Here is a 22,985-nt window from a genome sequence, read left to right on the forward strand (position 1 = left end):
TAATCATCACCACCCCTTGTATTTATGCAGCAGTACCCTACTTGTACTTTTACACGCACTTTGACTGTTTTTTAATTGGGGCCTCCTAGTAATTCCATGACACAAGCATTCTTGTCTCCACTGGGGAAACTGAGGTTCAGAGAAATGAACAGACTTGCTTAAGACACTACAGCCATTAAGCAACAAAACTGGTGTTCTGAACAAACTCATCAAGCTCATCATGGTGGTTATTTTTTAGTTGCATTGATTAGAAAAGTGTTTAATGAACACATAGTAAAATTGACTGTTCCAGTGTACACGAGTTATAACCCACATGTGGAGTCATGTGTCCACCACGGTCAGGGGAGAGGACAGGCACATCGCCCCTAAACCTTCATCACGCTGCTCCTCGTAACCAGACCCTGCCCCACCTCTAATCTGTGGCAACCACTGATCTGTTGTCTACTTGTTGTCCGCCACTACAGTTTTGACTTTTCCAGAATGTTCTATATATGGAATCATAATATATGTACCCTTTTGAAAGTGACTTCTTTCACTCAGCACATTGATTTTGCGATCCATCCGTGTTGCTGAGTACATCAATAGTTTGATTTTTTTTTAAATTGATGATATTCTCATTATATAGACACACCACAGTCTGTGAATCCATTTACTGGCTGAAGGACATTTGGGTTGTTCCCAGCTCTTTGTGATTATGAGTAGAGCTGCTGTGAACGCCTGTTTATAATGTTTTCGTGAACCTAAGTTTTCGTTTCTTGGGGGTACACCCCTAGTGGAGGGATGACCGGGTTATATGGTCAGTGTGTGTGTCACCACCAGGCTGTTTTCCAAAGGGCCGTGCCACTTGCAGTCCCACCAGCACTATGTACGGGCTCTGGGGGCTTCCTTTCCTTGTCAGCACTCGGCATCAGCCGTGTTTTCTTTGACTCCATTTCCGTAGGTATGTGGTCGTATCCTTTCATGGTTTTACTGTTGAACGACATGGAACATCTTTTCACGTACTTATTTGCCTTTACACTTTCTGTTCAGGTCTTTTTTATTCTTTTAAAAAGTTGCTAGAGATTTCCCCCCTGGCCTAGAATATTATCTGTTTTGGGAAATGTTGCCCATGCACTTGAGATTATGTTGCTTTGAGGTGGAGTGTTCGCTAAGTGTCAGTGAGATCCAGTGGTCAGGATCTGGTTCCTTTATTCTGTGTGCTTTTTGATGGTGCGTCTGTTTGTCCTGTCAATTACTGAGGTAGGTCATCCTCGGGTGAATTTTTAAGTTCAGTTTTTCTTTTCTAAAGTTTCTCTTGGTTCTTCTTTGTATCTATTTCTTTGAGATTTTGTCTTTTCATTTGTTTCAAGTGTGTTCACCCTTATTCCTCGGAACATGTTTAAAGGCTTTTTCTGATAAGATTGTCGTCTTGAGGTTGTTGTCGAGTTTATTTTCCCTCACAGGTTGGCATTTTCCTGGTTCTTCCTCTGCCAAATTAATTACGATTATGTTATGGGCATCTCAAATACAACATTGTGAGATGCTGGGGTCTTGTTTGAATCCCGAGGAGAATACTGCTATTTTTGTGTTTGTGGGGGGCGGCCCACACTCTATCCCTGTGTGCCTTCTGGGGCCTGTGCTGCTCTTCTGGTGTCAGCGAGTTTGTGCTGCTCTCCGGATCATCCCATGTGTGCTGCCAGCGTTCCTGCCTGGAGCTCAGACACCAGCGCTCAGGGCCGATCCCTCCTGCTCAGCTCCACGCTGAGCCCAGGCCATGCACCACTTCGTCAAACTGCTCTCATCTCCTTTTTGTAACGTCCCCAGCACTTGCCAGGGACCTCCCTTCCCCACCTGCCTGCAGCTGGGCCCAGGCTTGAGTCTCCCTTTTGTGTGTCTGCAGGTGTGACTAACTGGCCAGAGGACAGAGAGGAACATAAAATAATGGGGACTGGCCCTTGGTTATGGGACCTCAGTCCCTTGGGTCAGAGAGGTGGCTTCCCGCCTTCAGGGAATGAGCCACGCAGCCACGCTTGCCGTCATGGGGCTGTTGTCCTGTGGTACTGACCAGGGCTGGGCTGGGAGAAAAGGGAGAGGGAAAAAAAAGAAAATCCCAGAGGATTCTCTCCCCTGGTACCCCTTCTTGGCACCCTTTTCCACTGCTGGACCAGGAAGAGAGGGCTTCCCTTGGCGCTCTGCCTGTCGGTACCCAGTGGGCACCTCCAAGCTCTAGGCTGCCTTTCAGTTCAGCAGGACAGGAGGGCAATTGAGAAACCGATTTCAGGTCTCCTACCCCAACTCCCCTTCTCCAGTCTGCTTTCCAAGTCTTCCCATAGCGCTCCGTGCATTATATCTGTGATTTCTAGTTGCATTCAGGAAGAGAGATGGGTAGATTCTTTGTGCTTGCTCCATCTTATTTAGAATAGGAACTCATCACTTTTTAAAAACACCAGTTCGTGTCACTCATCTGCTTCTAACTCTAGAAATAGTGTCCATCATGCTTAGAATAAAATCTGAGCTTTTGTCACGGCTTTTCCTCTGCCCTCTCACTACCTGTAAAAGTTGTATTAACTTTGCACCCCTCTCCTCTTTGCTAGTTTTGCTCCTAGGTTACAATACACCATGCTGAAGATTTTGGTGTTAGCTGCATTCTCTGGAAAGTGCTCCTCCAAGACCTTCAAATGATTGATTGCCATCTTCACATGGGTCTCAAATGAAATTTCGTTTCACCAGACAAGCCCTCCTTGGCTGTCACATCTGAAGTCAGTTTTTAGCCTTGTTTGTGATTTCAGGAGGTACACTTAATTTTTAAAAAATGTTCGCATCACACGTCTTGTTCCCTTCCTCAGATCCCAGCCCACTTTTTACACCAGCCGTCTTGGTGACAACCAGATTCCTTATGCGGGGAATCCAGCAGCACCACACTTCAGCTGGGTAGTCGCTTTCAATGTCTGGAATATTCTAAATGGCTTTTCTGAAACTCCAGCCTGGGTACCGCTCTGCATAGTACATGCATGAAGTATGAGAACATTCAGCCCTTTGGGGGACGGCTGGAGCAGTGCGGCAGGAACCGGCCGAGAAGTAATGGCTGGTTCTTTGTGTTCCGTGGCTCCTCAGAGGGACCAGTGGAATCGAGCCCCAGCCACCCCAGGTGACCAGCTCAGTGATACCTTCCCTGCCGGACGCTGCATCACGCTCCCACTCCTCTTGGCATCACCGCCCCAGGCACCAACTCTGCAGGAGCCCTGGTCTCTCATTTGAGAAATCTTTCCCTCGTTCCCTTTCAAGGTCGTATGCTATTCACCTATATTTTCCTCTGAAGGATTTTAAATACAGCTTTTTTACATTTATTTACTCATTCAATCGATTTGAATGTATGTTTGTTCACGGTGTGAGGTAGGGATATCATTTCCTGTCTGTCTCCATAACCATTGGTGCCAATACTATTTCTTGAACCGTCGCGTCAGTCAAATATCCTGTCCCCATATGTTATGAATCTGCTTCTGTTTCTCTTTCACTCCTGTGCTTACCGGCCACTGGCCCCACACCACTGCCTTCATTATGACAGCATCGTAACTATTCTTGGTATCTGGTTGGCCAAATCCCTTCCATTGTTTTGCATGTTCTTGGCCCTTTGCTCTTTTATATAAATTTTAGAATTATATATTGTATCAAGTATTGTGGCCAAAACCAAAACCCTGTTGGCATTCTTTTTGAGGTACATTGAATTTATATAAAACTGGAAAGAAGTGACTTCTTTAACAATATTAAGTTTCCTAATAACAGAAAACTTGAACATAAGACATCTATACTTTTATTCATCTTCTTTAATATCATTCCATAAAACTTTAGAATTTTTTCCATAAACATCCTTCGTACATTTTGTTAGATTTGTTTCTATGTGCATTGCTGTTGTAAATGTAGCTTCTTAAAATTTTTTTCCCACAATGGTTTTTAGTTGCTATGTAGGAATGTTATGATTTTTTGTGTGTGGGTGTGTGTCTTAATCCTCTGTTCAGCAAACTTCTCAAACCCATTTTTCCTCATGTTACAAAATATGGCAAAATTAAAAAAATTTTTTTTAGCTCCCCTCGTCTTTCTCAGCCCTCTCCCCTCATAAGAGTGTGATTTCCATAGGAGCAAATTCTGTTTTTCTTGTTCACTTCCATACCCAAGTGCCTAGGACAGTCCCTGGCTGACAGCAGATATATTTGTCAGATGCTTCATTAACACAATTCCCAGTTCTTGTCAGAGGAAGTAGTGCGTGCTCACTGTACTGAGGTGGCTCCACACACTCTGCTCTGTCCTTCGGAGTCTACCTTCCCCCTGGTGGCCTCCCCTGTACTCCCAACTGTGCTCTAGGTTCTTCCCTGCTCCTGGGCCTTTGCCCCCTCTGTTCCCCCAAACCAGGCAGATGGATCTGTCCTTCAAAGTCTTGCTCCAATCTTGTTCTTCCGAGAAGCTTTCTGGGCTTCCCTATACTTAGAAAGATGGATCCAGAAACAGAAAACCAAAACAAAAAGCAAGCAAGACTTAAAGTAAACTGTATGCATAAATGGAGCATAAAACTGACAGGAAAATCATCCGAGTGATGGAAAGTTACACATTATGATGGGCACTACTGCATTTTGGGGAAGGGAATTCATTGATGAACAAAAGCTAGAAAGTGAAGATCCACCAACGTCTCATAATGTCAGCAAGTAGAAGGAGCAGAAACACTGAATCAGCGCCCCCACACTCAGACAGCGAGTCAGAAAACGCAGGACACAGAAAGCACGTGTGTTGGGTCGTCCATTCCCGTGCTGTTTTCTGACTGCTGTATTCCGGGAGTGGAAACCACGGATATTTGAACCTTTCCTTCCCTGCTTTTAAAAATCACTTTCACTTTCCTCCTCTGATAAATGTTTTATGAATTCCCTCTTCTGATGAAAGATTTCGCTGTGATTAAAGATTTCATGAAGTTATGACAAAGGCAGAATAGATCATTCTTGAAAGCTCATTTTTTTGTGAGCCGAGTGGAGAGGCCTCTTGCAGGCAGCTGTCAGAGCTAATGAATATTTTCCAAGTGCTGAACCTCTGGGGAACGACACTCCCACCCAAAGAATCCGGTGCGAGCCTGTTCTCCCAACGACGTGTCGGACAGCGTCTAACAGTTGTGTACAATGAAAGCTCTAAAGCTGCTTCTTTACCTTTCTCCCTGGAGAGCAGTTTCCACGTACACATTCTGAAAAACTGATTTCATAGATGCCCTATGCCGTTGATGCTGTCTGTGTGCATGTGTGTACGTATGTGTGTGTGCGCATGCATGTGTACATGTGTGTACGTGTGCATGCATGTGTATGTATGTACCTGTGCGTGCATGTGTGCACGTATGCGTGTGTGCTTGCATGTGTACGTGTGAACATGTGTGTACGTATGTGTGCATGTGTATGTGTACCTGTGCATGCATGTGTGCACGTATGCATGTGTGCATGCATGTGTACATGTGCATGTGTGTACGTGTGTGTGCATGTGTGTATGTGTGTGCATGTGTGTATGCGTGTGTGCATGTGTGTGCATGCGTGTGTGTGTGCACACTCGTGGACAGGTCACTGCAGCCCTCTCCACCTCAGTTTCATTCTCTGGAAAGAACAGAGAACAAGGTTTGGATTTGGAATATGTTTCCATCTATGAAAACTGGAGGATTTTGAGTCCTAAGTCTTGAGTGTCATCTCCCTGACATTCTCATCATCTTCTGAGCCTCCCGTTCCTCCCCCGTAAATGGGGGACCAGGGAGGACAGCTCCTGGGACTCTGGTGACGACATGACAGTGCTGGCAGCCGCCTCCCGTGAGTGTCAGCCCTCCCCACCCTTTCCGTTCATAACCAGCGAAGCCCTGCGTCCACTTGAGGAAATACGTGGGAGGATTCCGGTAGCCTTGGCAGGGTCCCGTTTTGAAGTCACTGTGCTGAAAATGACCCAGAGCACAAACCCTTTCTGAGTCTTTTTTCCCTAGGACCTATGAGAAACCAGTTTCCCTGCTCCTCCAGGGAGGAGAATGGTTCCTGCCTCTGTTGCTCCTCCAGGACTTCCTATCAGGGGTACGGCCATCCCCTTTACATCAGCAAACACTGTTGCTTACCTGTCATGTGCCCGCTGTGATACTTGGCGTTTGGGGCACTGCCTGAGTTTTAGGCAAACGTTCAACTGTGACAGAGACCCAACAAAGGGTGGCTAACACCAGTGAAGTGTGTGTGTGGTTGGTCTTTTGTGTTTAGCTAATGAGTCGAGAGGGCAGGCGTCAGTGTGGGGCTGCTTCATTTCCTAGCCGTCATTTCCCTGTCCGCTCCTGTCTCTACTCTGCCATCCACAGCTTGTGGCGTTTGTCCTCAAGGGCTCTGAATGGTTGCTGAGCCTCTCGGCATCCCGCTTATCTCTAGGGAGGAAGGAGAGGGAACCAGGGCGGCTGAAGGGTGAGCACCTTCTCTCCATGTCGCGTCGTCTGACTTGGGATGGAAAGCCTCCTGACTACTCGTACTGGCTATGACTCTGTTCCCTGGACCTGCCTTCTGCACCCTCTGTAGTGGAGAAAACAGAGGAGAGGAGGTTTCAGATGGGGGGTGAGTGAGAACCCCCAGTGTCTCCCATGGTTGTAAAGAGGCGTAAGGTATGTAAGGACTCAGGTAGACATATGCATGGACAACTGGTACGCCTGTCCGTGGAGCAGGCCCACACCTGGCTTGGACCTGTCAGAATGTAGTAAATATTTGTGGACGGATTGTGACTCAGACAGGGCATTTATGGAATGATGCTATGGCCAGGTGTCTTCCTGCTGGTTGTCTTACTCATGTGTCAGGTATTGTAGTCCTCACGTGTGTGAGGCTCGGAGACTCGACTTACCTTTGTAAGGTCACTTGGTTTGTAAAGAGCATAGCAGGGTTGTGACATGGGATTACAGGCCAAGGAGGACCTCCAATGCCATGTTTTAAGGGTCACGGTTTTGTTCAGAATGAGTCTCAGTGAACTTTTCTGTTCAGGGGCACGTGACAGTTTTGGTTCATCTCACTGTGACATCCTCCAGAAGCGGGAAATCTCCGGGGAAGGGTGGAAGGGAGGGCTGTCGTCTTTGGCTGTCCAAGACACTGAGCTTCCCTTTGTCTTTCCGACAGTACCCGGCAGTGCCACCTGCTCCTGGATGTCTTCAACTCCACGGAGCACGAGCTGATAGTCAGCGCCCGGAGCAATGAAGAGCTCATCCTGCATGCCGGCGAGTGCCAGCGGTGAGTGTCCCCATGGCCACGTGCCTTTGTCAGAAGGCACTGAGTGTCTGCTCACCTTCTTTTTGTGATGGAGCGATTCTTAACCCTGTACCCCAAATGCCTAGCATGGAATCCAGGTACCAAATGCACACACGTGCATTCCCAGCGGGTCAGTGAACACTAAGAAATCTCCTAACTCTTCTTCATAACGTCAAACAAAACAAAACACGAAAGCGCTTTCCGTGTGAGGTTTGGGAAGTGACTGGATAAAGAAGTGAAGCTGTTCCCTGCGCATTCTCAGCTCTAACCCATTGTGCTCACCAGATAATTAAGGCTCATGCTCCGCGGCTGCCCAGGGACAGAAAGTGGGGTGACGCTGGCACTAGGCAGGGCTCCTGGAGGCCCAGCCCGATCTGGGAACCTTGCAGCAACCCCTAGAGGCTGACACGGCCCTGCAGCTGCGTCGCCGGGTCTGCCAGGACCAGGCGCTGCCCCCGGGGAACTTGTTTTGGGGAACTGGGGGAGAGTTCAGGGGTCTGGAACTTTGTGGCATAAATGAGCTACAGTGGCGTCTGTGAGTGTTTGTCACACGTCATGCTGCTTCCTCTGATAACAACCTCAGGTTGTAAATCTTAGGGATTTTCTCAAGCAAGGGTTATTGTCCGCATCTGACGGACAACTCAGTGGAGCTTAGGATGGGAGCGGGTGTCTCGGGGTGGCGGTGGTTGCTGTGGACTGAGTGTCAGTGTAGGGGGAGCCGAGGGGGTGAACTGGGTTGGACCAGATCTCAGAGGACCTTGAATGCCAGGTTCGAGGAAATTGTCTTTATTACAGTTTCAATGAGGGATATGTGGAAGGGTTTTGAGTTGCCTGTGGGTTTCCCCATCTACACCTGGAAGCTAAATGACACCTTCTCTGCTGGTTTGAAGTCCTCCTGGGAGAGCCTTGGTTCTGACCAGCAGCAACACGTCACCTGGGAACATGCTAGAAATGCTCATTCTTGGGACCCACCGCAGACTTCCTCTGGGGCAGCGGCTGGGCAGTTTGTAGGTTAAGAAGCTCTCCCGGTGCTTCTGACGCGCATAGAAGTTCGAGAACTGCTGTGTGACAGAAGTGCAGAGGGAACAGCCGGCACAGCACACGTCTCCTCCCCAGGGCCAGCTCGTACCTGGGCCTCCTTCACGTGCACTTTGGTAGAAGGTCTTGTCTTGGGCAGCCCCTGATTTCGTCTCTTGACAGGATGAGTTCTGATGAGTTTTGCACAGTCAGGGCCACCGTGCCGTAGGAGCCGTTTGAAGCAAAATCACCGCTGAGCCAGGTGTGTGGTGGGGACGGAGGCAAGGTGGACCCGGGGAACCTGCACAGGTGGCTTCTTCCGAGTCCCAGCCTCTGGGGGCTGGGCAGGGAGGCGGAGTCAGATGCAGGCTGCCTGGCGCGGGACAGGCTCTTCAGGCTGGCTCACTTCCTGTCCCGCACTGCTCTGGTGCCCTCTCAACCCCTCTGCTCATCTGTAAGGTGGCTGCTTGTACGGACACGGGGGACATGGACAGAGCATTCAGGACAGTGGGACAGGGACGTTTTCCTTCCCTGTGGTAATGCTGTGGGGGACCCAGAGCCCTATCTGGCTGGTGTCACAGGAGGAATCCTGAACTCAAGCCAGCCTGAGTGGAATGAGTTAATGACTTCATCTCTGTGAGCTGTAGTGCCTGCTCCTGCACGGTGGGGACCCCAGCACCCACCTCTAGGGCTACCATGAGGTGTAAGTGTGGCTCCGTCCATGGTGGGCACTCAGGAAATGGCGGGGTCTCCTCTGCTGGTCCTGCAGCTGCTGGCACAGGCGGGTGCTGAGTTTCATGTCACTGGGTGTTCAGGTAGAACCTGTGCAGCCACGTGGCAGAGACGACCTCTGAGGTGCCTGCCCTTTGTGGGACATGTACCTCTGAGCCCTTGCGAGTCTAAGACCCTAAAATACTGCTAGCATTTTATATTATGTATTGCCTGTTACCTGTCTGCATTGAGATACCCCCGTTTTCCAACCCCCATGTCATAACTTCCCTCTCGGGTCCGGTCAGCTCTGGGTCCACCTCTGGACACTTAAGTGCTGAGAAAAATCCGTTCACACGGGCGTGTCATAGCTGCCGTAGACCTTTCCTTCCTGTGGAGACATTGGCCCTAAAGAGATGGCTCTTATCCTGTTTGTCCCTGACAGTTGGAGCCATTCCTCCCTCTACCCTCAGCCCCGGGGAGGCTGTGGGTGGAGGTGGGGGTGCAGACCTGTGGTACCTCAGTGCCGCCCCGGGTGGGGAGGCTTTCGGGGGCAGCGCCTGCGCTGCAGCTGGGGAAAATTTCGGCTTTGGTCTTTCCCCCTCTGCCTCATTCACAAGTATTTTGGTAACGGAACATATAATTCCGTTTCTTGGCATATTTCACTGTGTTTTGGAGCAGTTCTTCGGGCATGGAGGTTTCCATTCCTTCTGTTGCCCAGGGCTCTGGCCTCAGATCCTGAGTGGGGTAGCAAATGCTTTGTCCAGTGCTTTTGATCGGGGAGAGGCATGGCCAGGGCCGTGGCATATGATGGCACCCACAGTTTGCACCTTGGGGTGAGCTGTACCTGGCCTGGGAGTCTGAAATGCTGCCCGCGTTCTGCCTGGGAGCTCTGTCAGGGACGTGGCAGCGTGACACACAGTGCCGGCCTGTGACGGGCCTGCCCGGGGGGCAGCACTGCAGCGTGTCCACCGGAAGGACACGTTGTTCTAACGCGCGGAAGGGCGTGGCCTGTGCTCCCACGATCCCTGGGTGCTCCCTCCTAAGATGTCATGTTTTTCATCACCTTCATTGAACGTGTCTCCTCTGCCGGGAAAACTTTGTAGGAGGAAGCACCCGTTTGTTCCACGCAGAGGCACCTCCTGGGTTCTGTTTTGGGCTCCCCCCACAGAAGTGGGTTTCTGTCCCCTTTGATGTGCTTCCTCCAAGGCTCTCCCGGGTTTTGGTGGTGGTCTGAGGGCATGGGGATAGGGTAGCCACAGGGCCTATTCTTTTATACTAGAGATTTCAAATACATAACTGGTCCATTCCTTTCGTTCATACTTCATTTATTCAGTGTTTGTGGAATACATGTCATCTTGTCAGGCAGGCTTGGTGCTGGCAAAACAGCTGAGGACAGACACAGGGCTTTATGTACAGAGCCAGGCTCACAGCGGACCACCCACCCATGGCCTGCGATTTGGTGTGGGGAGTGTGAGGGCAGGGGCTCATCCCCTAACCAGCCGTGGGGGGATCTGGGGACAGCTTCTCTCTGGAAGTGACCTTCAAGAGAGACTTGAAGGCCAAGGGCAGGCTCGGCGGCGGGTGCTCAGGCAGAGGGAGCCGCCTGTGCCAGGCTGGAGGAGAGCGGGGAGAGGAGGCTGGAGATTGTTCAGAGTTGGAGCCGAGAGGGTGGAGTGGAGAGTCCAGGGTGAGGCTGGAGGGGCCGCAGGGCCTGTGAGCCCAGGGTCTGTGTCTGGAGAGGAAGGGATGGGCAGGAGGGGATCAGGTTGGCCTGTCAGGAAGTGTGTGAGACAGTGCTGAGAGCCGAGGGTAGGTCACAGCACCTGGGCCAGTGTGCCCTCTGGTGCAGAGAAAGAGGCTGGATGCGAGACGCTCGGGAGGGAGGGAGACTGGGCAGGATCGAGCAGGAGGTGAGATGTGCTCTGAAGGAAACAGAGAGAGTGGCCGGAGAGGAGGTGAGAAGGAGAGGGGAGGAGAGCAGGTGAGAAGAGCAGGTGAAGAGGTAAGGTGAGGAGGGGAGAAGGCGGGGGAGCCATGAGGACAGTGGCATTCAGGCCGATGTGTGTGGAAGATATTTCAGACTGTACTCAGTGCCAGGAAGGCGCCCAAGGGTTTTGATCAGAAGGCCTGACGTCACCTGACCAGTGTTATTGAGGGGTCAGCTGGTAGGCCCAGGAACAGGGTTTCACCCCCAGGTCTTTGTGGCCCTAAAGACTGGACACTTTTCTTACATCTGACGCTTCCAGAGGCTTCTGACTGTCCTGCCGTCACTGGAGGTGGCACCTCCTGAAGTGGCTTTTGAGGACGTTCGCCAAGGTCAGCTTCCCCGCCTTTCTCCCGGGTGGGTGTGTCTCCCCGTGGCCCCCAAGTGTTCAGGAACGTTTGGAGGAATGGGCCCCAGGCCCTATGAGCCCCTCTCCCTCCACGTTTGCATGTTCTGCCATGAAATGTTAAGGTTTTCGTGAAAATGAACACACCTACTGCAAAGCCGTTTGATAATATACATCAAAGAGCCTTGAAAGCTTTTGAGCCAGTGAGTACTTCCCTCTTGGGAAGCTCTCCTAATGAAAAAATATCTAAGCTAGAGGCCGGGTATTGAACACAGGATGTTTATATCTTTGTTATTTATGGAAACTGCGGGAACAACCAAAATGCCGGACAATAGGGCATGATTAGGAAATTACGGTACATTTGTGTAATTGACTGTTATGCAGCTATCAGAAATTACGTTTTAGAGTTTATAATGCCGTGCTCAGTTGTCACAATGAGGAGACAGTGCAGCCAGCAGACAGTCAGGAGAGACGGGTCCCCTACACGGAAGTGAAGGAAGCACCCTCGCGGACGCAGCCACACCGAGCGGCCGTCCCCTCACAGGGCCCAGGTGGCTTGGTCCGCGAGGCTTGGACGACCCGGAATCGCACATCCTCTGGACCCTGGTCATGGTAGCAGAGCCCCGGCTCCGTGTCTGCCTGTCCAGCACCAGCCTGGGCGTTCGCGGGCGCTGCCTGAGGCTGGGAGAGTCCACAGTTCCTTTCTCAGGATCAGGCCCGAGACCCGGCACCACATCCAGGCCGACGTTAGGCTGACCTCACGGTTATCCTGCAACGTGGATAAAGGTCCACTGCTTACCATGTGGCAAAGGCGGGATGTCCACGGGCGTTTAGAATCTGATGCATGAAAACCCCTCCCGTAAGCACGCCATGCGTGTGTACCTGTGACTGGAAGGAAATGCAGCAGTGTTCCCAGTGAGAGGACCACGGGTGGCTTTTCCTTCTTTGTTGTGCTGCAATGCGCGTCTAGTGTTATCCTTTGGGATACACACAAGTCATTGTTTAAGCCCCACTATGTGACCAAGTGCTTGTTGGTTCTCAAAATGCCATCGTGTTCGTTCACCCCATTTTTATTGTTTCCTGTGTGCATTTGGGTTTGCTCGCTTTCCATCCACTCAGAATCCCATGTATCTCCTGGGGACAGGGGAGCTTCGTATTCGTTTGGGGCAGATCTGAGCCTGACACGTGCACATCTCATTTCTTCTCCTGTTGCCGTCCTGGGCACCCCCCAGCGCCCACTGCTCTGCCAGGGCCCCTCTGCTGAGCACGTGGACGTCCCTGGGCTGTGGCGTCACTGAGATCCACTGCCTGCTCCTGACCCCCAGAGAACATCAAGCTTGTTTAGAAAAGCAGCCTTCCCTTCAGGGGAGCCTGCAGTTACGAAATTATTGCAGCCACCCAAGTAGCCTTGAGGCTTCACGTGTTCCCTCTCACCAGGGAGGGGGTCTTTTCTCGCGTGAGTTGGCTCAGCCAGCCAGCCACCTCCAGCGTCCCATAGCAGGCGGGTGTTACTGGGTAAGCCTGTGCCAGGTGCTGTCGGCACGTCAGTCAGCCCTGCCCTGCAAAGCCTGCAGTCTGGAGGAGACAAGACAAGACACGTCACAGAAAGTAGAGTGGGTGGTACCTGCAAACAGCTGTGGCGACTGTCGTGGTCGGAGAGGAGAGCCGTGGATTCCCCTGGGTGTGGGGAGTCGTGTGAGCTCATGCAGGTGATGGAGCGAGGACTTCTGAAATGGCAGGGTGTCAGCATGCTGACGTAATGCGGAAACATTAAGAGAAGGCACTGAGGTTAAAACAAATGGTGTTGCAAAGATAATCGCGCGCTGGCTGAGTGAGGAAGCGTGAGGTTTATTGTTGTGGCGATGGGTGTGGGCGTGGGAGCTGTGAGGTCCTGGCATGACCACCCGCCCCTCCCTTGCCGTCTTGGTTGCCTTCTTCATGCCTGTTCTGTGGGCCTTCCTGCCCACCTGGGGCTTCTTTCATTCTCTCCTCTTTGGTCTGCAGCAGTTGTGGCTGCCATGGGCCTGTTCTGGACCCAACTCAGTGTGTCCTTTCAGCTCATGCCCTCACCATTGACTGACTCGAGACTGCAATCCGTCGGCCACTGCCTGACATGCAGGAGTTTTTTGTTCGCAGAGCTGCTCCTGTAGGGCTGTGGATAGAGCTGGAAAATTCACAAAAATGTCTGGTACCTTTGAGAATAGACAGTGGGTCAGTGTGATCACAAAACAGGACTTTCGAGGAATAGCAGGCAGCTGGACATGTTGCCCGAGCAGTGGGCCAGGCCCTCGAGGGCCAGGCTGCCTGTTCTGCAGGCGGGCCCACCCAAGAGACGCAGAGCCGTCCGCCGTCACATCCAGCCACGACTCTGCACCTGCATTCCGCCGGAGAAGCAGGGAGCTGGCCCCTGGGCCCCGGCTGAGCTGCTCCGAGACTCACCCGATGCCAGGTCTTCCCTGCCAGGGTCTCGATACCCATCTCTCCCTGCCCTGCCCCCTCTCCCTCTCCCCCTCTCTCCCAGCACACATGTACCAGACACCGAAAGGCACATCACATTGTCACAGGACACAACTGCGGTGCTGATGTCGTCATCCCGTTTATTACTGAGGAACTGGAGACACAGAGGTGTGTCTAGGTCTGAGCCGTTAGTGTGGCCTCTCTGGGACATCCCATTATCTCCTCATTCACTTTAAAACGGGAGGGCCGACTCACACATTAAAGCAGTAGGAGTTAAGCTGTTGACCTGAGACAGGTGTCGCGGAAGCGTGGCAGTCAGGCAGCCTTCCTGCCCTCTCAGGGCCGGGCCCCTGGGGTCACCTTGCAGGTGGCCAGGGCTGCGTGTCCTAACCCAGGGCAACGTCCAGTGCGGCTGTCTCCATGGCAACTCCCTGGGCCTGGCTGGCCATTTCTGAGGACAAAGGTGGTTGTGGCTGATGGGAGTAATTGCAATTGCGATGGCTATTTTTAGCTCCCGTGAAGAAACTCTTTGACGTAGAAATGTTGCAGGATGAAATATGAGCATACCAACACACTCGGCGTGGCACGTGAGTGCTGGCTCCCGGCGGAATGCCCTTCGTTGCCATTTTGTCTCAAGCAGCACACGCCAAGGGTGCCCTTCAGGTCCCCTGTTTTACTTCCTCTGGTTCCTTTAGCTCCTAAACCCCGTCAAGCTCTGCAGGGCTCATGAGAACAGATGATGGTTCTTTACCCGCTAGTAATGATTCTGTAGTGACTTCCGGGTCCAGTTCCGGGCCTGCCAGAGCTGGCCTCCCTGGTGGGGGCCGCTCTGGGCTCCCCACGACTCTCAGCGCCTGCAAGACTCAGAATATTTTATTCTCCAACACAGGCACCCCTTAACGTTCACAGCTGTCTCTCTTGTCCTCTCTTACCCCATTTTCTTGGCATATTGTCTCCTCTGGTTCCGTTTTCCGGGTACACTCCTTGTTCACTGTTCTAGGGAGAGCCCTTGGATGATCCTGACTGCTGGACGCCCGGGAAATCGCACCGTTTCGGGACCAGTTCAGTTGATTCACGTTAGCCTTTCATGCTTTTGTCGCTTACTTAGCTGTTTGGCTCGGCGAGTCACTCCGATCCTGAACCTGCTGCTGTAGCTTCTGTGCTAAGAAGAAAAAGAAGTGACTTTGTGGGATTTGGGTGCAGATAATCGATGAGACGCTGAGTTTGAAAGTTCTTGGCACACAGTGGCACACTTGCTACTAATTAATCAGATTTTGAAAGTAATGCGGAGCAGCTTTAGCTGCAAGAACGCAAAAGGGAGAAGGTTGGGCATTTTGAATGTGCGTTTAGTGTGGAGCAGAGACAGCAAAGTGTATCCTTGAAATTTGAGCCTGGAGAGATGGTTCATTTTCTGCTTCTTACTCTTCAGAAAGAAGGAAATTAGAGGAGAGGATTTGTTCTGTATTAAAATACATTTTTTGGTGAGCCTGATGAACTAATTACTGCAGTGTGGCAATTAGGTGGCCGGAGCGTCTCCCTGCCTGCTCATGCTCAGTAGATGCGGTGATGTGTGCATTCTCTTGTCACTTGGCCATAGGAGCTCCAGGGTGCGTTTTTCTCCCATTGCTTTGCCATTGAAATGATCGATTCATTGGTGTCAAAGCTCTAGGTTCTGATTATTCTTCTGTGCCTCTCTTCTGTCCTGTCGGAGCTTTTGGGAGCAGACTTGGGGTGATCCAAGCACTAGGCTTGAGATCTTCCTTAAAGGGGGTGGGGGGTCTTTAGACAGATCCGTGGGGGAAATGCTCTACAGCCGACCCCCCCACTTGGAGATGGACGTTAGTGTCTTACATGTTCTGAGACTTCCATTTAAGACAATGATCGATCATTTTTTATTCTGAAAACTTTCAAATATACAGCAAAGTTAAAAGAATTTTACGGTGGGTCCTGGTACACCCACCAGCTGGACCTGTCACTACTGCTTTGCTACACTTGACTGCATACTAAAATATGCGATCTTTTTGTCCACCTGTGAATCCATGATATTTTGGTCACGCATTTGAAAATGAATGGCAGGTATCAGTACACTCCCCTTTAAAAAGCTCCCCTTTAAAAATCACTAACTAGGGTTTCTACATACTCTGTGTGACTTGAGTCGTTGTGAATATGGTTTTAGGTCTGGACACCGTATGGCTCATCTTGGTGTGTTTTATTCGTGCACTTGAAAGGATGTGGGTTCTGAAGTTGGTGACTGTCGTGTTCTCTAAATGCCGGTTAGGTGGGCGCTAGTATTGTTCAGTTCATTTAGGTCTCCCCTGGGGTGTTTTTGTTTGTTGTTTTGTCTCTTGGTGAGGACAGGATGGGAAGTGCCACCCAGGGCCCCTGCATCCGTGCCGTGAGCGCCTGCCTGCACACTCTGCCCTGTGGTGCTTGGGGCAGCCACCGCCTCAGGATTCAGGCTCCTCCCCGTGCCAGGGGAGCGAGCCGCCCTCACCTCCAGGCTCAGAGTGGTCAGAGGCAGATGCCGTGGGATCCGAGCTCCCAAAGCCCTCTGGAGCGGTGAGGTTGGGGAGGAGAGGGGGACACTTTAAGGTGCCACCCCCCCCTCTGGGCTGGTGTGGCCATGGCCCCTTGCAGGAGGCTCTGGGTGGTGGTGGAGCTGCTGCTCCTGTCCTTGGAGTGGAGGCCTGGATGGGGTGTGGTCCTGCAGGGCGGACCCCCCCGCCCCCACCGTGGGAACGCAGGCCTGACTTCCCCAAGTCGGGACTCTCCTTCTCCACCGTCTCGTATGCTCTAGCTGTGTTGTCTGATTCATTCACATTTTTTTATCCCCCCTCCCCCGTTTTCATTATGATTTTTCATTTCCTTCCATCTGGTGCTCTGAGGTTTTCACAGTATGAAATGTAAAATGAAGATGATGAGGATGAGAATATTGGTTGGAATAGAAAATTACAAAAGCTCCCCAAAATAACTTCAGTTTTTGGCTCCTTCCCTACGTCTCTGTCCAGTGATTCATGTCAATATAGAGAGAGATGGCAGAGGAGGTGTGTTGAGTAAAGCCTGACTCACAGAGCCGCTGAGAACGAGAGGAACTTCCGGTCGGTAACTGAGCCAGGGCAGAGCCCGCGGCGGAGCTTCGGGGCTTGCGAACTCAGCCTGTGCGTCCAGCCAGGTGACCAATCAGAGAAGCCCAGATGGTTTTGTTGCTTTCAGGTCCCCAGCGGGGTAGCCTGGCCCAGGAAGTGAGCCTCTCTTTGCTCTCTTTGTCTTAGGAACGTATCTCCTCCTTGTCGGCTTCTCTGGGCCACCTAGGCCAAGGTGGTGACTGCAATGCTGGCCTTGTCACGTGCTGGGCAGCCACGGCGTCATCACCCCAGGCCGAACTCAATTAGAACCCATCGCTTTGTGGCAGCGGTAACAATACGTGACATTTATGTGAACATTTCCGCTTCACACTCTGCCTTCCGAGTGTTTTCATTCATGGCCTCCCCATCTGCCAGGAGCTATTCCAGAATCACCGCGTTTTAATCCTCTTCCAACAAGGCTGCTTGCCGTTCGCTGCGTGGATGGCGCTTGTCTCGCTCGGCGCAGTGATGTCCCATGTGCTTTGCCGGCGTTGCGTCCCTCGCCGGTGCCCGGCTGGTCCCATCGCCGGCCCTGCATGTTCAGGCCCCGCGTCCCCTCTGCGCTCGTCCTGAAGCCACCTGCTGCTCTGTCCCTGCTTCCTCCCAGGAGTGGGGGTACTTCTGTTCTGTGAGATCGCATTACCCCCACCAAAATAACGTGTTCATTGTAGAGACTAAGGAAAAGTAGGAAGAAAGTGGTTTCATAAATTACGCTTAATCCCACCACTCAGAGACGATGTCCTCACCACCCAGACCCACGTCTGTTCTGACGTCAACTCGCTTTATTTATACAGAATCAGGGTGGGTCTGTGGCCGCCCTTTTGTAGCTGCCCTCCCCCCACAATGGAACAGCAGCTTTTCTCATTATTCTTCAGGAACACAATTTTTCACAGTTTCACACTGTCCCATAAACATGGTTTATTGAAGCAGCCCCTCCCCTGTTGGGGACACGGCGCGGTGTAATCTGACCCTCGCCCACCCTCCTGCCACTACGTGCTCGTGAGCCCCTATGCGTGCCGCACGCTCACCGCCCAGCCCTGGTCCTGGGACGTCCCTCCACCTTTGGAAGGTACGGGGTTCAGTGCTTTCTGCTCTCCCGCTCAGCTCTGTGACAGCATCTGTCACACGTCTGCCCCCAGCGACCGTCCGCTCCCGATGAGGGCTGCATCCGATTGGTCTTTGTGTCTCTAGTGGGTGGTCAGTGCTGCTCCAGGGCCGGCAGTGGGACGCTGTCCGTGAATGCATACAGAACTGCGTCTTTGCAAATCACTCTGGAAGGTGCCTTGGAGTCGCCATCTCTCGGCCCTCCTCTGGCAGGACCAGTGAGGCCTGGCGATGTGAGCCAGGCCACTTGTCACCCTGCAGCTCTCCTGGCCTCTGCTGGGTCCCGTCTCAACAGGACAGTGGTCAGGGCTCCAGGAATCTTCTCGAAAGGAGCGCGAGCGTCTTGGCAGGGAGTGAGTGGGAGGTGGGCCGAGCTGCAGGAGCTCCGCGGGCGATACACGTTCCCGCAGGGGCTGCGAGTCCCTGAGCAGGTGTGGCTGTCGCTGTGTGGTGCTGGCCTGCTGGCTGTGGGACGTGGCTTAGCCCACGTGCACGTCCTGCGCGGATACTGGCTAACGCCGTCACGTGCCGCGTCTGTGCTTGGGTTTCCTCGTCTGTCAAGGAGGGCAGGCTCTGGTGATAATGAAATGAGGTGCTTGATCCGAAAGTGTGATAACTGACAGCACACCAGGTCGTGCTGGGGTCACTGTGGCAGAAATGCTTGTATGTATTGTTCTCAGTGAGTGGGGCACAGGGTTCATACAGCAAACGAGGTGAACTGGAGACGAGTGTAAATATATTTTAAAATGCCTGGCCTGAGGAAGTGTGTGTTCACGTGGGATTCAGGTCCGAGAGACGCTTTGTGCACACGCGTCATATCACGCGCCTGTTTCCTGCTCTGAGCTCTGCAGGGACCTGGACAGCGTCTTTGCTGCCTGCGTTTTCCAGGTGAGGAAGTGGCCTGCACGGGAGAATTCACACTCACGCATCACGGACTTGCTGCCGCACCTTGTGCTGAGCACCTTGGACGTTTTCTCTCACTCGGTGCTTGTAAGGATGCTCTGACCTGGGCGTGTTTTGAGGATGAGGACATTGGAGCGTGCAGAGGGAGAAAAGCGAAGGTTAGAGCCCACTGATGTTCCGCGTCCACATGAAGCAGGCAGGCAAGTGGTCTCCCCTTGTGGACACCAACACCAGAGCGGGTCTGATTTAAAAGGGGGTCTGTGCCGCTCTCTGTCCAGCAGCAGCGGCTCTGACAGAACCTCCAGCTCACCCATTTGGGGCTGGAGGGTGGACGGCTTTGCACCGGACATCGTTTGTGTCTAACGGTGGTGCGTTGCCACAGGTGCTAAGTGTTTTCCGATCGTCACATGACCCAGGGGAGGTGACTTTCATGGGGGACTGAAATCCTGGCGGTGAAGTGACTCGTTGGAATCACCAGATTTCAGGGAAGGCCTACAGTTCTCTTTCTTCTACTTGCATTGTGCCGAAGACTGGAGATGGCCTCATTTCATTCTCACGACAACGGGTGACAGCCAGGCCCCCATGTCTCCATTTCCTAGGCAAGGAAAGCAAAGCCTCAGAATGCGGTGTGTCTGACTGGGGCCACAGTGGGACCTGGCAGAGCTGGTTTCTGAGCCCCAATGTGAGAGAGTGACTCTGTCCTGTCCGGAGCGCTGGCCGTGTCAGTGTGAATGCTGACCAGAGGGACCCTTGGAGCTGTGTCCAGTGCACCTGGCCTGGTGTTCAGGGATGTGGCCTCGGCCATTTGTCCAGCCTGGAGGTTCCTCAGCAGACAAGAGTGAGTTCCCGGCTGCAGAAGAGAGCAGAACGAGAGTGCTGAGCATTTCAGAAGCAATGACAGACAGGCTGATTATTAAGAAGAGTCCATGTGCGGGCGAGCTCCTGTGCGCGAGCCCGGAGGCCAGGCCGCAGTCGTGGCCTGGGGGACACCGGGAGAGCCACGCTTCATGAGCCCAGACTTCCGGTCTCTCTGTGCAAGTTGTCACCGAGGTGGCGGAGTTTCTCTTCTTGGCACCGTGATGGCAGGAGATGCCGCTCCCAGGCAGCCTGTGCGAGCTCACACTGCTCGCGGTCACTGGTTGTTCACGTCGTCCGATGGGACTGGGGGAGCCCTGCAGCCAGGGACTTAGCCGTATCCGCCCCAAACGGCGGCCAGTGCACACAACACGGGGAATGAACGAAAGCACTGACGTGACGCCATCTTTTGAAGACTGAATTTCTCATGTAGGTTTCTGTACCTTAGTGTCAACTAAGGATGGAGACCTACGGACAGCATGCTTCACAGACGGATTTCCGCGACAGATGACACCTGCCAGGGGCCGCGCACTGGAGCTGACTCTCTCCTCCTGACTGTAATCTTTACAAGGCATTATTATTGCTGTTTTGCAGATGAAGAAATTAGGGTTCAGACGGGTTATGTAACTTACTTGGGCTCACACAGCCCAGGGAGGCAGACCTGGAATTCATCTCCGTGGTCTCTTATGGGAAATTAACGTTGAAACAGAGGTGCAAATAAAAAACCCCTCATGGCTCCAGTTAGACATCAGGTTTTTTTGAGAAGTTCCCCAGCACTTAGTGCAGGTAGCGTGGAAACCAAGGGCAGCGGTCAGGGAACGGGAGAGCAGGCATGCGTAGGAGGGCCTGAGTCTGAGATGCAGTGTCCGTGGCCTCAGAGAGGAGAGGCCTGCAAGTGGGTGCAGGGACCTGGGAGGTCACACCAAAGTGTCCTGCTGTGGCCTGGGGCACAGTGGCAGGTCATGTGGAGGCCTCTTTCGGCACCAGCGCCCTCCTGTGCCCTGGCCTCTGAGTAGCTGGCTGGTCGACCTTCTTCCCGCAGTGCAGTGGTGGGATGGCGGGCGGTGGGAATTAGTCCCCGCGGTGGAGACGTCCCCTCTCCCGGCATGCTGGGTCTACAGGACCCTAGAATACGATCCACTTACCCGTTCATAATGCAACACTCATTCAGTTACTAACAGGTCACGTTTCTTAAACATTAGAAGAGATGCTGCTTCTGGAGTTCCCGGTCTCACACAGGACCTGGTCGGGGCAGTGTCTCCTGGGGCACGTCCTTAGGGGAGATATCCCACAGTGGGAGAAGGAAACTGGGCCACAAGAACTGTAATGCTGGGGACAAGTGATAAAATCCCCAGGCAGACCTCTGGGAGGCCGGAGGTCTTGATGGGAGAAGGGGGCGTTGGCTGGGGAATTGAAGAGGGGCTCCCGGAAGTAGTGGCCTGTGCTCAGGCCATGAAGGGCGAGCTCAGTTGCTATAAACGAGTGCATGGGCGTTCCAGGGAAGAGAGCTGCGTGCTTTTCAGTGGTTATGCTGTGCTAACAAACTACTCCCGAACGTCAGTGAATTAGAGCAAAGCTGACGTCGTGCTCACGTTACACGTCCAGGAAGGTTGGCCTAGGCTCTGGGACCCTGCCCTGCACGCCTTTCCTGTTCCAGGACTCGGGTCAGCCAGCCTTCCCTTGGACTGGTGGCATGGAAGAGACACGGCCAAACCACACCGTGCCCCTCAGAGCTTCTGAGCCAGTGTGGGTGTGTCACTCTGCACAGGGGCAGTGAGCAGAGCAAGCGACTGGCTGGGCCTGAGGCCCGTGAGGGGAGGCGTGCGCCCGCCCCCCCAGGGTGGCCACCCCGTGGGAGGCCTGGTGGTCCCTCGGCTGTGGAAGTGCCTCTGGGGGCTGCCGTCCAGTCTCCCCACCTGGTTTCCGTGCCCTCACCCTCAGGTCAGCGCTTCCAAGCTCCAGCCACTGCCCGGACTCGCCCCAGACCTCAGCAGTACGTCTGGAGCCTTTTCTTCCATTTGGAATCCTGTCCTGCTCTTAGGTGCTCTGATGCTGCCCGACAAATTCTCTGTGCGGAAGGGAAAGAATTGAAGATAAATCATCTGGCGAGCAGCATTTTCTAATCTGGATGTGTGGCAAACAGCCCTGGGTGATTTTTATTCTTGATTTTCAGCAGAGTTTCTTTGCCAGGCCATTTCATCTTCTGCAGAGCAATAAGTCAGAGCCCTGCTTTCAGGGTGGGTGGGTTAGTTTCTCGTTGTCGCATTTCCCTCCATCTCTCTACCACCAGACCTGTAATCCTTAATGACACCATGGTGGCCTGTGCTGGCCAGAGCCTTCGTCTCATCCAGCTGGGGTGACCGTCACAGACCTCTGTGCTCGGCCTGTTGGCTCCTGAGCCGAGACCCTATGGACGCGGTTTTGCAGACTGGACCGTCCCGAGGGGATAGTCCTGTGCAGACAGGCAGTGGGCAGAGAAGGGGGCAGGCTCGGGGGCCTTGGGTGGACGCCGGGGCTTGGCTTTGTTTACTCTGTGCAGAGAGAGGAATGGACGAGCTCCCTTTTACATTCACCCCCCACCCCCCAGTTCTCAATCTCCTCTGTGACTCCGGCTGCTAAGGTGTGAGGTTGGAGTAACAGTCTGCGTGTTGTGAGCCCGCAGTGCATGGCCACCACCTGCCACCCACGTCCTCATGTAGCGAGGACACAGCCGAGCCCCGTGAAGCTCAGGTGACCTCCGGGGATCTCACGTGGGTAGATGGCCAGCCCACAAGCTGGCCCACCGGGGCAACCCTGGAGGAGGGGGTGTGGGAGCATGAAGCGAGGTCCGATTCCAACAGGGGGTTCCCTGCCCGTGCCTCAGTTTCCCCATCTGGGCAGGGGCACCACCGGTGTGACTTCCCCAAGTTAACACGTGTCTGCTGCACGGTGAGTGCTTGTGATGTCGCCGTTGTCATTCCATCCTCGTCATGACCTGTGGCCTCCTTCTTTCCTCCTTCCTCTTCTGAGCTTCTCCAGGGGGTGTCTGGGTCTCTAAGGCACCGCCAGTCCCTGGGATTGGCTGCAAATGAAATCTCTGTATGAGTTCCCTCCTCGCTAAGGCCAAAGGTGGGGATGCCTCTTACCATCCCTGCCAGGCCTGCCAGGACTGATGTTGTTTCTGGATATTCATCCTGTCACTCTTACCTTTCTGTCCTTTTAATGTCTTGGCTGGAAGGAAGGAGGGTATA

The 22,985-nt window shown here is 53.0% G+C and overlaps 1 protein-coding gene across 6 annotated transcripts in view; it reads left to right on the forward strand.

Annotated features, from left to right (window-relative positions):
- Positions 1-22,985, forward strand: part of TRAPPC9 (trafficking protein particle complex subunit 9) — a 343,110-nt gene that overhangs the window by 217,229 nt on the left and 102,896 nt on the right. For all 6 annotated transcript variants that reach the window (XM_081071109.1, XM_081071112.1, XM_081071108.1 and 3 more), the window contains one exon: positions 7,125-7,235. In XM_081071109.1, the coding sequence (XP_080927235.1) occupies positions 7,125-7,235 (111 nt within the window). The remainder of the gene's footprint in view (positions 1-7,124; positions 7,236-22,985) is intronic.

Source organism: Rhinolophus hipposideros (assembly GCF_964194185.1).
Source record: "Rhinolophus hipposideros genome assembly, chromosome: 13".
Lineage (NCBI taxonomy): Eukaryota > Metazoa > Chordata > Mammalia > Chiroptera > Rhinolophidae > Rhinolophus > Rhinolophus hipposideros.